At 40.0% G+C, this 16665-nt stretch overlaps 1 protein-coding gene across 2 annotated transcripts in view; it reads right to left on the reverse strand.

The window, feature by feature from the left end:
* Positions 1 to 1051: 1051 nt before the first annotated feature.
* The window catches only part of LOC103372199 (CAP-Gly domain-containing linker protein 4), a 38396-nt gene continuing 22782 nt past the window's right edge, over positions 1052 to 16665 (reverse strand). The window contains exons 10-16 of one of the 2 annotated variants that reach the window (XM_008301777.1): positions 14370 to 14465; positions 12476 to 12673; positions 12237 to 12371; positions 9193 to 9316; positions 4390 to 4454; positions 4168 to 4246; positions 1052 to 3814 (exon numbers count right to left, since the gene is read on the reverse strand). In XM_008301777.1, the coding sequence (XP_008299999.1) occupies positions 3448 to 3814; positions 4168 to 4246; positions 4390 to 4454; positions 9193 to 9316; positions 12237 to 12371; positions 12476 to 12673; positions 14370 to 14465 (1064 nt within the window). In that variant the 3' untranslated portion in view covers positions 1052 to 3447. The remainder of the gene's footprint in view (positions 3815 to 4167; positions 4247 to 4389; positions 4455 to 9192; positions 9317 to 12236; positions 12372 to 12475; positions 12674 to 14369; positions 14466 to 16665) is intronic. The other variant, XM_008301776.1, reaches the window with a different exon arrangement.

Consider the following 16665-nt stretch of genomic DNA (forward strand, 5'->3'; position numbering starts at 1 on the left):
GGACATCTTTGCCTGATGTATGACGACCACATACGCTTGTTTTTCATGTACTTGAGATTTCTCTGGTAAATTTCACAACAACTAAAATGGAATATTAAAATATCCAAAATAATTATGACTTTGATGTTGACATGACCGCTATTTAAAAGCTGGAACCTCATAATTATAACTCTGACACTCAACACTTTGCTTGAACCTCTTTGAGCCAAAGCAAATTTTCTTTTCCCTTTCAAACCAACACTTTATTATCTTGATACTGCATTGGGTTTGTTTGTTTTGTTTGTATTCTAGTTTGACAATCTGACATTAGATAAGGTGCTGGCAAACATCTCTGAGGTTTAAGCTCATTAGTTGTGGAGACTGTTCTACAACAGTCCCCATCTTGTCCATTAGTAATTGTATATTATGTGAACTATATGAGGATTACAAGAATGACAGAAAGCATTATGGTGTCATTCCTAAAATGTCTTTAGATGCTTTGTGTGGGACACTATTAAAGCTTTTTCTATTTATGCTTGAAGACAGTTGCTCGTGCTACAATAACTGCATCTTAATCTCACCTTAGAATCAATCTCTTGGTCAGTAGTTTGGACAGACAAATGCTGCTTCGCTGGATCCTTTCCCTTTTTTCTCCTGTGTGGACTACAAAAATAGGCAAAATAAGTATAGAAACAATTTTAAGCAACCATTCAAACACCTATTTGTTCCACAATCATGGCATAATAGGGTATGTCATTTCTATTCAAACTTGAATTTCTGTGCCCAGGCTGGCGGTAAGCAAACAATGCTGCTCCTGTAGCAGGCTTTTTTCAGCTTTGACGGAGATGAGGCCCAGTGGAATCGGGTGGTAGGTGAACAGACATGTAACCATTTCAAAGTGCTTGCGGTGTTTCTTTTTTTTTTAGTCCCTAAAGACAACTCTCTTCTGCTTTTTATATACAATCCAAGAACGTCAAGAAAACCTCTTTGTTATTAGAACCACCACACTCAATAAAAGCACACAGCCAACAAAAAAGAAGAAGAAAGAAATTAGAGCCACGGACAAAAGAAGTCAAATTGGAATAGAATCTTTTGTTTATTTTTTTTTTACAAATACTGTTTTGTTTTTTTCAGCATGTAAATGCATCAGACCAAAGCCCTCTGTCACACACCCACACTTCCAATATACATATCAGGAAATACATAAATAAAAAAAAAATTACCAACAAGAACCCAGAGCCAGAAGACTTTCATCAGTGAATTTAAGACTCACTCGTGCAGCATCAAACTATAAGGATATCTATAGATGACATTTGAAATGTGGAATAATTACAGATGTTACAGAAACCATCAAGAGCTGGCCTTAATGTAACTGAACTATTTGTTTTAAGAAAAAAATGTGTTAATGAAAATGTTTCAATAAGAATTCAAAAAGACCTCTTTTACCCCCCTCACTCATTTCATCTGTGGCAGATATTTCAGACAACCTTGGGCTCTGACCACCACTGCTTTTCAATCACAGGGGGCCTGACCAGACAGATCAATGAGAGAAGGCCACAGGAGATTCTACAGCTACTGTTGTGGCCTACTCGCCCTAATTGGATGGTGCATGAGTGTTTTACTGAATAGTGGACCTGTTTTCCACATGCACAATCAATGACTTGTTCTCTGTCGAGTTACACAGACGGCTCTAATCAGATTGCAAACTCTATTCTTAAAACTTCTGGATGATTGCATATATCCGGCGTCAAGCTGCTTTAATTAAGCATTAAATACAAGTATGACCCATCCAAAGCCCTTCAACAAATGCAGTGACACCGTACTTTACTGAAAGGTCGTTACCAAAGCTGGGAACACACAAGACTTCTAAACTCTAAACACCCCCTCACACATTTAGCGGCTGGCATTTGCCGACTACACAATTCAGAACAATAGTAACCGGTGTAAAGCGCCGAATCACAATGAGATTAGTCCAAATTCAGGTTATAATGCAAACCGAAAATGTGACAGCGACAGCTCTGACAGATCTAATGCTGAGCCAGAAGGAGAAAGGGTTTGAAATCTCAATCAGTCACAGGGAAGCTAACAGCACTCTCCACAATTCTGTAAAAAAATAAAAAATAAATAAATAAATCTGTCACGGTGGACAAATCAGGTTTAAAATGAGGCTTTCGCTCGTCAAGTGTGTTCCCAGCTGAAGTTAAAGTACTTATGAAGCAAACCGTCAATTTCTTATTTGATGTGATATTATGCCTAAATTCCATCACTGTCTCAACAATGTCAGTCTGTTGCAAGCTGTAATGGAATCATATCCCAGCGGGTAATAGGTAGTATTTTTGCTATGCCATGACACAATATCACCATCATTCATCTGTGTCAAGTTAATAGACAGCCTGTGACAGAGACTGATGTACAGGAGGAAACAACGTCTGGTGCAGTTATACTTTAAAGGAGGTTGATGGAGGTCTAAGTTTAATTAAATCCTACTTAATTCTCATAGAGTTATAAAGTGAAAATCCAGTTTTGATTAAACATCCGTCAATTATCTGTAAGTCATAAGACTACCCTGGTAAAAATCAGTCTCTCCTGTTTCAAAGTGCTTTAATTAACATACACATGCATGCGTACACTCTCGCATAAACACATGCACACTTTTGGTTAGAAAGTAGACTACATTAGCGGAAGATGCCGGAGGTGGAGGAGCAGAGTCTGCAGCTGTCTCCCGGGCCTTTCCCAGCGCACTGCCGTACCTCCAACACATGAACTCAGCAGCCGCAAGAAGCAGAGGCAAGAAACGGAAACACGAGGGAGGCTCTGGCAGCTCACCCGCCTCCAAAATGTCCAGGCCTTTAACAGAGCATGGTGCTGTGAGCGTGGCAGAGATCGACATGGACTGAAAACGTGATAGACTGAAGAACAGTTCTGAGACAGAGCAGCCGCTGGGCGGTTGGGTGCTGCAGTGCATGTGTCCAGACTCTGAAAACATCTCCTCCCACATCCCCTCCTCCTGTGTCCTGGCTGGTGGGCACACAATCTCACTTGATGTAATCGAAATTAGCTTTAGGTATAGAAAATATTTTTGCATGTGTGCACATCTATATCATCCACTTTATCTTATTCTAATCTATCATATTGATGTTTTATCAGTGCAATCAGATTAAAAGTAGTGCAGTGTTTTATGTCTAATTAAGACCCCCTCCCCTACCCTGCCAAAACAAGTTTTTTGTAAGAATTTAAACTTCATAAAGTGCTTTTTGTCACCTATATTAAAAAAAAAAAAAACATACTTAGTAAGTGGTTTTATTCCTGTAACTCACAACACCTCTGAGTAGTACAGAGGACTAAGTATATGAATGAGAAAATCGTTAATGCAAAAAGATGAAGAAGCTTAAACTTAAAACTTTTGCTTTAAGTGCATCATAAACACAAGGTTAAAACCCACCCACCCCCTTCCGCTGCCTCGAGGCCTTAGCTGTTTTCATTCACCAAGCGGGCACCGTTAATGCCACGATAGGTGACGCGGCTGGGACGGACCAGCACACCGTGGCCCGGCCGACAGGTGAAGTAGCGGCGCCCGCCCACGGAGCCGTCGTTCTTGCCCTTGGGGCTTCGCAGCTCCAGACCCAGCCAAAGGCCCGGGGCAAAGTCTGCCGTGCCCAGGTACCGGATGAATGCCATCTCATTGGCACTGCTCAGGAGGACCTGCATGCCCACATGGAGGCGGACCTGTCCGTCAGTGCTGGGAGAGGGACTGGACCCTGCAGTGCTTCCGGGAACACTGCCACTACCGCCGCTGAGGGTGCTCCAGCGTCGACGGTGAGGATTGGAACGACTCCTTTTTTTTTATGTTTGTTTGGTTTTGTTTGTTCGTAACAGTAAAAAAAAAAAAAAAAGCAAGAAAGATTTATTAGAAAAGCTATGCAGTGTGAAAGAATACATCAAAAGTAAGTAGGAGATTCATGGGAGCTTGGTGTTTGAGGGATTGATCTGCAATTCCCTGCTCTCTTTCATTATACCCACAATCATGCATTGGCCATTTAAAAAAAGGAACCTTTTGCTGACTAATACCACTGCTTCTTATCAGTATTGATTCTGTCACTGCTGCAGGGGATTAGGATGAAACTGAAAAGCTTGTGGGGGGGGGAGTGATGGAAAAAATGTGAGGGATGTTAAAAAAGAGAGACACACCTGGAAACAGTGCTTCTTCTGCTCGTCTCCTTCGCAGTGGCGATGGCCGATGATGTGCTGAAACTGCGACGAATTGTCCCTGCACAGCAATCATAAGAGTCAAGTGCTCCCACTGAGACACTTGCATAAGAATGACTTCACAAGCACTCACGGAATAATAAATGCCAAGACACATTTCAAATAAATCTCAGTCAAAGCTTGCAATAAAGGCAGAATTCTCACCGCTGAAAGGATGACTGAGGCGTGAGGAGGTGAGCTCTGACAGGCAATCAACAGATCCATGGATCCTGTGAGTAAAAAAAAAGAAACCTGTAAGTGTCCTCACTGAGGTTTTACAGAATTAGACAATGCACGCCGCAAAACCTCTGTAGACACTGATTCAGAGTTTGTTTCAGTCAGCAATATAGATTACAATGTCTACTTTGAAAAATTAATTAAATAGCAGCTTGCACTGAGGAGACTGGGTCTGCTTCTGTTGATGGCATCTTCTCTGTAAACAGCTTGAATGAAAATAAAGACCTGCCTGCACAAGGGCGCCTCACCTGCTTATTGACGTTTTCTTAAGCTACTATACAACGCTAATAATTACATTAGAACTCTGGAAGCTATCAGGCGTGCCAATGTTGAGAAATGAGCAAAAGAGGAAAAGGCTTTTTTTTTTTTTGTTTTCTAAGAGACGTGAATAGAGGGGTAGAGAAACAAAAACAAAGTGTGTGTGGGAGGGTGGGGCGTTTGTTTTCCTAATGGGTTGTGATAGCTGCTGACAGGAAAAGAAAAGAGAAGGAGAAGCAGGCTCCTGGATGGAGAGAGGGTGATATTCGTCAATAGACAGCAGGGAAGTGTGTGCTCTGCTGAGTACGCCCTGTACCCTAGGTTTAATTAGAAAGAAGAAAAAAGAAAGAAACAAAAAGGACATGAATAAGGGATGGCAAGAAAACACAGGAGCTGACTTCCCAAAAAGCAGCTTTTATCTCATGGAAGACATAAACAGGAGTTTGAGGAGAAAAAAAAGAGAAACAAGAAAATAAAGAGGAGGAAGACGTGGATCTGCATCGAGATGAAGCACAAGTGGCGAAGGAAGGAGACTAATTACGTTTTGAAATAAAGGTGGAATGTGTTAATTTAACCAGCAGTCCTTCAATTCTGGTGAACCTCTCGCCTTTACAAACACACATTTGGTACTTTAGATGTCAACTGCTTTTTAAACTATAATGGCTTTTATTCAGTTATGACACACATTAAACACTCGAGGCGTTGTGCCATTAGTGTGCCATCTAATAAAAAAAAGGTCAACAGTTTTTATCCATTTGCAAAAAATGTGAAGTAGAACCGAAATGATGTCCGACAATGAAAAATTAAACGGCTTGTGTATACAGTGGTCTGAAAAAGTATTTGCTCCCTTCCTGATGTCTTCTATTTTTGAATATTTCTCACACTTGAAAGTTCCAGATCACCAAACTAATGTTACGATTTAGTTGATATTAGACAGCGATAGTCCACAAAACATAACAACTGGTCAGGGCCACCGTTGGCAGCAACAAGTTAAACGTTTGCGATAGCTTGTGCTCAGTCTTTTCCATCGTCATAGAGGAATTTCGGCCCATTGTTCTCTGCAGGATAGCTTTGCTTCGGCCATACTAGATGGTTTTTGGAATGAACTGCCCTTTCAAGGTCTCGCCACAGCATCTGAATTGGATTCAAGTCCAGACATTGACTCGGTCACTCCAAAACCTTAATTTAGTTCTTTTTGAGCCTTTCAGAGGTGGACCTGCTGATGTGCTTCAGGTCATTGTCATGCTGCACAACCCATTTGTGTTGAGCTTGAAGACTGATGGTGGATATTCTCCAGCAGGATTTTCTGATAGAGAGCAGAATTCATGGCTCCATTTAATATGACAAGTCATCCAGGTCCTGTGGAAGCAGAGCAACCTTAAACCATCCACCACCACCACCAGGTTTCACTGCTGGTATATGCTTCTTCTTGTGGAATGCAGTATTAGCTTCACACCAGATTCAACCGATCCATGTCTTCCAAAAAGTTCCACCTGTGACGATGACTTTGTGTCACATCTGTTCTTGAATCTCTTCATCTTTTTGAGACCCGTTAGCTACTTCACAACACCAGACAGCCTCTATTTAAGTGATGTTTAGATTCAACAAGTCTGGCAGTTATCATATGTCTATGTGGTTGGCAAAACTGAACCCAATTGCCACATTAATTTGTTAATTTTGTAGATTGGTAGCAAAGAGGGTATTTCAGCTAGAATAAGGTGAGGCTGGACAGCATTTTCCTTCCGTGAATGAAATAATTTTTAAAAAACTGCATTTTGTGTTTTCTGGGGTTATTTTTGTCTTGTATTAAAATTAGTTCGACTATCGGATACATTTAAATTTGACAAATGTGCAAAAACAAACGATGTCTGTATCTTTTTCACAGCACTGTAGCTTAGCTAAAAGCTGTGTATAATGGAAGCTTATGTGACCCTTCATGAGACATGCAGTATAAAATATCACAGTCACCACATCTCAACCAAATTCAACACAGCTGGGAGATTCTGGCAGCACTCCATCATCACCATCAAAACACCAAATTGAGGAATATCTTTCATAAGAATGTTGTTCATTGTTTAAGTAGAGGTTAAAAAAAATTTAAAATATATTCCAAGAAGATCTAAAGCTCTTTTGTTTTTACCCTAACAGAATATATTTTCGTTCAAACTGTCACGCATCTGTATGTTTCACATGCAGCCAATACAGCTGGCAGCAGTCCATGGTGGGCCACATCTCTGCACCAGAGCGGTTATTAGGCAAAGCAAAGTGCACTTTTCAATATATATTTTTTCTCATCTAACGTTTTACATTTCCAAAACAGGGATCTAATATTACTCTCCACAGCGGTGGTTTAGGATCTACTGTGTAATATGCACATCTAATGAAACTACAAAACCAAGAAAACATCTCATCTGTTTGGAAATCAAAACAAGATTTAGCTTTGCTGTTTTCAACTGAACTTTCAAGTAGAAATTATAACGTACCAACTGTGGAAAATGCATTCACAAGTCGATTAATATTTTTTAGGGCACTTTGAACTGTCAGTTTTCTCAAACTCAGGTCATGGCAAATAAATTCTTGACTTGTATACATACATATTATTACATACACCATGGCTGAATTCTAAAACATGTAATTCAAGTTTTCTGCTTTCTGGCTCTGCACGCTATTAGGTTTATTGTAATTGTATGTTTAGCAAGGGGGTACAAGCCTCAATGCATGACTAGACATGACTGCACACACCCGAGAGCTTTCTCAGAGCCTGATTAGACACCTCAAGAGACAAGTGTATTTTAGCTGAGAGGATATTTTGACTGGAGTCTCACGTGTCTGAAATGGACCAGTGTGCATGTTGTGTCTCTATCAGAATTGAATTCAAAATACTGCTTCAGTATCACTTTACCCCAGGTCAACACAAAATAAATTGGCTATTAATCCAAATTTCAGACACTTGACTTGAAATTAAGTTGCTGCGATTATACCAGAAATATTCAGGGGCATCAATTAACTCAATTATAGCTACATGCATATAAACATCCTGGCAAATTAAAACATATTTATCAAAAATTATACTAACATATCGCTTATTTAATTCAAGAGTAAAAACTGTTCCAAAACCTATTTCTAGTTATAGAAAGATGAAGACTAAAGCACTGCAGATATTGTACTAAGTCTTGGAGACAAATGAAGAACTAATTCAACCTTTATTGAATCTCATTTTTTAATTGAAGTCTAGCCAGGATGGCAGCATTACAGGTTTTCATGACATCAAATAATAAAAATATTAAAACAACATAACAATACATGAAGGTTCAAAGAAAATTAGTCTGAATTATTGAAGCTGAAACAAGATAAAACCAAAGCCAATTGGTAAAAGAACCATTTCTCATACAGTTTATAATAGTCTTGAATTTAGCCTGGTGTTCCAAGTGTCTAGAGCAGAAAGCAAAAATTGTTTTTTTTTCCCATCTCTGTCCACACACTGGCACAGGGCTGAATTTGAAAGACATACATTACACAGCACACCTGACCCTTTATTACTTCACTGCAGAGTTTCCAATTCTTGGATGCTGCACCTGAGCCATGTATGGCCTACATGCTTCAATGTCAGAGACTGTTTACAGAAAGGTCTTGTCATTTTTTATTGGAAATATTTTGATCTTTTATCATTATTAATTTATTTAACTCAACACAACCACAGCTTTTGTGCTAATCGGTCTGTCTTCTATGCCTTCAGGGAATAAAACAACAGCAAGTTTGAATCATTCATATCTTTAACTTCTCATCACTGCATTAGAATATAAAACATTACTAACATGACCCACTGGCAGCCAAACTGGTGATTTATGTTTTACATTTGCAGCTCACTTGTAGTCTCAACAATATAATATGAAGCAAACCAGTGAGAACATATCAATAGAGAAAAAATCAATTATTCACCTAAATTGCAAAGCAACATTTTACGGTACCGTCCTATTGACATATTCCATACCGTGTTGTTTAAATATTACCTCCCTCGCACACTCATTATCTATAATCCATATTTAAAGGCGGTGATGATGGCGTCTGGCTCATTACCAGGTGCCACATTAAATTGAGAAGTCATGCTGCGCAATGGCTTCAGGCTTCACGTTTGACAACTCTGACTCTAGTTAATCAGCAGTACAGAGGAGCACTGGTTGCCGCACAGAGGGCAAAATCAAATATGTCAGCGCTCACACAAATGACACTGTCAGAAGAACTCATTAGTGCCATCTGATGTATTGATGAGGGCAATGAAATGCAACCTCAGGGTTTTCAGGGCGTATTGTCCAATTCATATTGTCAAATATGCTCTGAACTTTAAAGAATTTATTACAGAGACTTGTTTGACAAATCTGTTTTTACTTCTGTGGATAACCACTGGCAAAAACCAAAAGGGACCATTAATCATCAGTGGGGAAACTGAAGCTACCTTAAGGAGCCTGCACTCACCTTTGAACACGAGATGGAGGAGCAAAGACTCCATGTTTTGGTGGGCAGCTGAAGTATCTCACTCCTCCCACTGAGCCGTCGTTTTTACCGCTTGGCTTGTCCAATTCAATGCCCAACCAGAGTCCTGCACGGACAGAAAGACAGACCAGAAATCAAATACACTCTTCAAAGTTGGCAACTTAGATGTGTTAGCATAAAATAAAACGCTTGCTGGATAGACAAACCAAGCTGTATACAGCAGAGCAATCACCTTCAAAAAGGGTGGTACGAGTTACAGATAAGTTTCCTAAATGGAAATTTAGCTCACCTGTAAATGGCCATGATACACTTAGAATTCCCATTTCACTGTGCTGATATTTAAGGTGGAGTAAGTGACTCTGATACACTTTTGTCAAATTCAGTACTTGTGTTTACATATCTAACAAATTTGAAGTGAACTTCTGAAATGTTGAAAAAAATAATTAAAAAAGATCAATGCAATGTCATGTAAAGATCATTTTGCCAGTTTGCATCCCAGTGAGGACACCCGGGATTATTCTGGTGGAGTCTCTATGTTCTCCCCGTGCAGCATGGGTTCTCTCCAGGTTCTCCGGCTTCTTCCCACACAGTCCAAAAACATGTTGAGGTTAATTGGTGATTCTAAATTGTCCTGAGGTGTGAATGTGAGTGTGCTTGGTTGTCTGTCTCTAAGCGTATCCCTGTGATAGACTGGTGACCTGTCCAGGGTGTCCCCTGCCTTCACCCTGAGTCAGCTGGGATAGACTCCAGCCCCCCACGACCCTAGTGAGGAATAAGCAGTGTACAGACAATGGATGGATGGATGGATGGATGGATGGACGGATGGACGGATGGAAATTTGTGTCATCAGACGATGGCAATATAAGCTACTGTATGCGTGGCTGTGATAAACAGAGCCGAAGAAGTCGCAGACAAAACTATTTTTTTTTAACTGCCAAGATACCCCGAGGAGGAAATGAACAAAACTTTGAGAGAAAATTGGAGCGAAATCTAGTAAGTCTGCTTTCATCTCAGTCGGTATCGGCTGTTTCATACTATCCGGAGGCAACAAGAATGAAACAAGAAGAAACAGCTGATCAGCCATGTGAAATGTTTGCTACATCAGAACTTATTTGAAATAAAAGTGTTTCTATTATGTGCAGCTCTTTTTTGAAAAATTCTGAAACCACCTCAAGCATGAATAATTGTTTTTTTTTTAAAAACAGTTATCTTTTCAAATTTTTTCAATTCACCTTTTGTAATGCATAGAAAATGCAGTATCCAAACATGTGTAGAGATTATCTCCACGTTAAGTATCCAAACATGTTAACTGGCTAAATATGGACAATGTTTCTCCAGACTCAGACTTCAACCAACAACGCTGTGCTACAGTACAGCCTTTTCATCTTTCCGTGTCAGCCTGTCTTTGGCTTACATCTCAATTCAGCACAGCCGGCTTTAAACCGTGTGGCTCTCACTCTTAGGTAGCTCCCTGCATAAATAACTGTTTAGCTCTTTAACTTTCAGTCATTGCCCAAAAAACGATGTTAGGCAAAATTCTGAGCATCCTCTTCCTTTCTCTTTATGACTACTTTCAGACACCTTACAAGTGCCAAATTAAGATATAGACAGAATGTTCAAAAGCAGCCACTTTACTGTGAAGTTTTCAGCAAGAAGAGCTACTTTTGCATTTGGTATAAAGGTACAGTTCTCACTGAGGCTGAGATAACAGAGCATTGCTAACACTGATTTAAGAGTATCAAAGGGAACTTAAGACTGAAATCCCTTCAAACGTGATTCTCAGTGGTGCAAGATACATTACTATTTATTCATACATGACTGATGCCCGGGCAGAACGACTGCGTGAATATTAATGAATACTGCGAGCTGTTTTCTGTTTCGGTTTCAATGGCTTTTGCTCAGCAGCAGCTTTTTTTTTTTTTTTTAAATCAAATTTTTTCCACGTATCTTAAGGTTTTCCACTGCAGTAACTTGAGTATGTAATGGAGTTCATGCAAGATGAAAGAGACGAGCTTAGCAGAGCTTCACTGTTGGTCTTTGTCCACAATGACCCATGATACTGCACAGAAGTTTAACAAATATGCTGAAAGTCTTGACATTTCTTACAACAAATCAATAGAAGATGATCTCTCAAAAGTTCGCAGCAGCTCCCTATAGAAATACAACACTACCTCTCCTTAAACCAGATCATTTATTCATGCTATTTAATAGGGCTGGACTTTTGCGGAACCAAAGAGAAAAACTTAACCTTGATATGAACAATATGTCTTTTTGATAGCAAGTTGAGAATCAAGACCACCAACTTTCTTTGGTTATGTTTCTTGAGGGACCTAATTCATGAATTTTTATTTTCTTTAAAGACTCAAAGGCTTCTTTCAGTTCTATGATCAGGACAAGGTTACCTGAGCTGTGAAATCATCAGAATGTATTTGGACAGAAACCTCTAGCTCTCCAGCTTACTGCCCGACTAAAAGGATTAGGATTTGTTCAGGAACATTAAAGAAAACTGTAGTAAAGCCAATTCTTTATGTCAGCTCTAAAAACAGCAAAGTAAAGACAGACATAATTTATTAAAGGACAATGAATATTTTAGATAGGCTTTGAAGTTTTTTGTTCAGGTTTTTCCTAAACTCAAGGTGTGGTATACCAAACTGATTTGTTTGAACCTTTTCTTGAGTTTAGTCTCCTTGAACCCTCCTGCTTTAATCTATTGAACCCTAAACACATTCTCTGAAGTATGCTCTTAAACCTACTGAATCACTATCTGTGCTTGCTATGAATAGTACAAGAATCTATTCAACTGGACTGGAGGAATTTTAGCACAGAAAAGTCAGACAATCTAATTGGCAGAATAGCTGCAATAAGACAAAAATAATATTGACATTATTCTTGAAAATGTGAGTTTAATGAGCATTTCCCAGGAGTTTAAAACATACTACTTTCAGAAGACTTTAGCTTGCATGTTTTTAGATATATTGAGCTGAAGAATGTTCTCATCTTATTGACAGAAGCATGTGACAACTGACCTGGAGCAAAGCTGGTCTTTCCGCAGAATTGGACGACACCAGTTCTCTGACCCACCACCAGGACCCTCTCCCCTATTCGCACCTCAGAGCCCTCGCATACGGAGCTACTACCTGAGGGAGTTCGGCTTCGAAGATCTGGGAGAGAGATGAACAAAGACGATTGGATAATGTGCAAAATGACACAAAAATCATTCAGTCACTGTTAAGACCATGCAGTATGAAACATGTAATAGTGAGACCTGCAGTAGTTAGTGCTGCTGTGGTGCCTGAAGAAGAGCGAAGGGCCGGTGAGGGCGTCGTTCTGGGACTCGGGGAAACGCGCTCTCGTCGCTGCCTGGGAGGGAGCCGTTGTCTTAGCAGTGGACGAGGTCGGGCACCCGGCCCATGACGAGAGTCCAGCGAAGAGGACGAAGAGGAGAGAGAGCGGGAGAGGACACCTGCAGTGTGAAGGATGCAGAGGCAGGAATGGGTCATTGAGAAAAGAAACCTACAAGCCAAGTGACCAAAACAGATCACAAAGCCAAAACTTTAAATTAATAAAACTTTGCTAAGTACACACACTAGGCTGGGATATCTGTGAATCTTGTTAGCCATTCTGCTGTCTAAAAAAAATCACACAGCACCAAATGTGTGCCTCAACTCTTAATACTGAATCCACCATCCATCCATTTAGGTCAATATCAGGAACTCTTGTAATGCCATTGAAATAATGGAGCTCAGTCTATTATTCATTTTCCGTTTTATCCCTCTAAGTGTGACGGTGCCTACAGCATCAGGAGCCAGACAATTACCGCTACACTTTTCAGAAATCCAAGCAGTTGTGTCACATCATTCTGAGGCAGCACAAATCAAGCGAGCTCATTCTTTTAGGTGTACCATTACTGAGGTCCAACTAAAGGCCAGCATGCTGATCCTCGACCAACTTGAGGGAATGAGATGAAGCGGGAGGATGACCAATTTCACTCTTAAGAAGCGATCTGAACAGCGGACCTCATTAAGCTTTTAACTTTCACAGACCTTCACAGGCCATAAGTTCATTAAGCGTCCAACTCTTGGAGGCTAATTGATTAAATCTGCGCCAAAGTGCTTTAAGAAAAAGGGGAGATTCAGCAACAAACAAATTGAAACGCAGATAGTGATGGGCGAGAAACTTCTCAGGCTTTGCCAAAAAGTTGTTTTCAATTGTAAGCCTTGGCTAATGGGTTCCTAACAGCAGATGGCAATGTATAGACATAACAGTTGAGGCTGCTGATTCTATCTTTTCTATCTGGATTAGAGTAGTTTAGGTTTCATGCACAAAGACTATACTTGGACACTACAGACAGGCGACAAATTACAAGTAAAATCTGAACCCTTGATCCCTGCAGTGACTGGATCCAGTGGTTATGTTGTATGGTTTAGGTCCACCTGTCCCCTTAAAGGGAGGGGCAACTGTAAATCAGTACATAGTTCCCTCCATGAGTAATCACCTTCATCCTATGATAAAACATTTCTGCCATAAAGAGTGGTCTCTTTCAGGGTCACAGTTCAATGAAAATTATGTGAATCATATGCTGGCTGTTACAGTCACTAAATCTCAACCCAATAGAATACCAATGGAGGATTTTAGACCTGTGTGTTAGTGCCAACTTTAAAACACCAAATGAGGAAATATGTTTTGCAGAATAGTGTTTCTCCCTTCAGTACAGTTCCAGAGGCTTGGAGAATCAATGCCAAGGTGCACTGAAATCGTTTGGGCGGCAACTGAGACACATAATTTGTTAAATGCCTTTATATGGAATTCTGCTCGATATTTTGTTGCGGATGAAAAGGCATTCCTCAATCCAATCTATTTTTACCATCTAATTATGCTTCAAACGAATGCATGACTAATGCAGGATAAACAGTAACTTATCAAAGTATCAGTCTGATTTATGAGGAACTTTGTTTGAAAAGACTGTTACTGTTGAACTGCCCACAGATGGACTGAAATGTTGGATTCAGGTATTAAGGTGAACTAACTATCAGACAAGGGTGAGGAACTAGGATTTCAAAAGACCAACAAAAGATGATACTAAATAGTCCAAACACATTCCCACACCACATTCGCTGAAACAAACTCTGTTACAACCGGCTCAACTATACCTGCAGTACCTGTCGTTATGACTGAGGTGTCTCCCTCTGTGTCTTGATTGGGACCAGGAGGGCTTTTTTGATTATCGGGTGTTTTTTTAACAGAGAGAGATAAACCTTTCCACACACACACACAAGAGAGAGACAGTGACGTCTGTTTAACACACAGAGCAATACTCATCAGATTTTAAGACTGATAAATAAAAGTCATGTTGACAACTAGGAAATTGTATTAAGATTGTGTAGTTTGAATGACTAAATTAACTAAACTATGTCAGTATAATTTCTATTGGTGCCATGCTGCATTTGTTTAAGAACTGCCTGAGCATTCTGATTATCAACAACTGAACATACACAGTGAAATAATTTGAACGTAAATGAAGTGGTTTGCATGTAAAATAGTCACCTAGAGCAAAAAAGAAGTATCCAAATGTGGATCCAATAAGTGAAAACAGAGTTTATGTCCATCAAGTTAGGAGAAACAAAGAGAATCACAAATGAGGAAATTAAGAAGACGCACAGTGTAGCACTCCAAACATGGCAGAGTTAAAGGCAAGGACCAAAAAAAAAGCTGCACTAAAAAGATGAAACAAGAGCAGCAGAGTGAAAAATGCAAATAAAGGAAAGCATGACGTTGTCGAGTAGAATTGAAACAAGAATTACTGAAACACACAATGAAAACGCTTAAATATGCTGAGACAAGCAGTTACATGCACACAAAAGCCCTGGTGACAGTGAACACAAAAGTACTTCAAAAGAAATCTCAGTACTGACTCAAGCGGCACGCGATGATAAATAACGCTTCCAGCAGAAGTAAACACAATTGTGTTCTTTAACTAGTTTACGGCGACAAAACTTGATAATTTAAATATATATATTGTTTATGGCTTGAATTAAATCTTCCATTAAACTGACAAAAGCCTTTTCAGAGTCCGTTCTTCAATATACATTAAAATTAACATCCATATATCTAAGCAGATTTGCGGAAAACATAAAAATGAGGATTCAAATACACGCATTAATCTGCCACATAAACTGTCTAAAACCACTCTTAAGTCATTAACAGGTCTGTAAAGTTTAAATATTATATTGCTCTTCGAAAAGGTGTTAGAAAAATTTCAAACCGTCGTGGTATTTATCGATTGCCATTTCAGTTCACATTTAGAGGGAGCTGGGAAACGCTCCCCTCAGAGCCGGAGTTGTCTCTTTCCTTTGAACTCCAAAGAGGAGACTAAATTCTACTGCAGAATACCAAACATTTCTTGTCACTTGACCTTTAGCTTGCAGGGACCTCCTGGCTCTATCTATCCCTTCCACAGACTGACGTTCAGTTCAAGTGGCAGACTGTAGCACACACTGAGGCTTTATGAATCAAGCCGCCGTGCTTTGTGAGGCTGTCTATGTTTTCACCATCCTTTGAGGCCTGAGTTACAGTTGACACTCTCTAATAGGGGCCAGCCTGGCATTCTGCTGTGTCTGTCTCTCCTGGTTAGTGAGACGAGACAGTTCCACAATGACCCATCAAATCTATAGATAAACACAAGCAAGCTGTCTGCACTGCTGATCCAATGGGACAGTAAAACACAGGTGGCTCGAGAGTTTGGGCTGTCCGAGGCTCACAAAAGCCGTGAAAAGGTGTTTGGTCATAAATTAGTCTAGTTCTTGGGTTGTATAGAGGGGCAGACACACAAGCCCCTACATGCATTACATGCCACACATAAACACACACACACACCTTGTGATGAATGGCTGCCAGGTTATTCAGCCTGTCTATGCCCTAGTTATTAAACCCTGCTTAATTGGACTATCAATCACTGACTTCCACAGGCCTTCCTGAGGTCCACTACTCCAGTAACGCCCAGATCAATTGGCCTTCAAAACCTTTAAATATATCACCAGCACAATAAAGATAAAGGTGGCAAGAACCACAAAAAACATACCAAGACAAGGTTTGTACAGTGTTCGGAAGTGACTGGACTGTAGCCGTCATTAGTCAGGAGCTGAGGATATGGGCATCCAAGGACTGTGAGAGCAAGGTCTTGTCAGCAGTCTAATTTATTCATTGTCTGTTGGCACTGGTTCAGAATACACTTTTCAAAGTATTCAAGAAAGATTAATATGAAAGTACAGGTGCAATAAATCCTGCTATGCAGTGACATAGCCCATACAGGATAGGAAACTTTAGAAAGCCTCTTTTTAGCACAAAAGCTCGAGTCACGACTCCACCTGATGGATTCATCTGAACACTGAAATGACCCTGTTCCATAGTAAGCTAGAAGTCTGCTGTGTCAGAATGAAAACTGTCAGTACAGGCATC

This window comes from Stegastes partitus, unplaced genomic scaffold, assembly GCF_000690725.1.
Source record: "Stegastes partitus isolate 25-593 unplaced genomic scaffold, Stegastes_partitus-1.0.2 Scaffold36, whole genome shotgun sequence".
NCBI classification, from domain to species: domain Eukaryota; kingdom Metazoa; phylum Chordata; class Actinopteri; family Pomacentridae; genus Stegastes; species Stegastes partitus.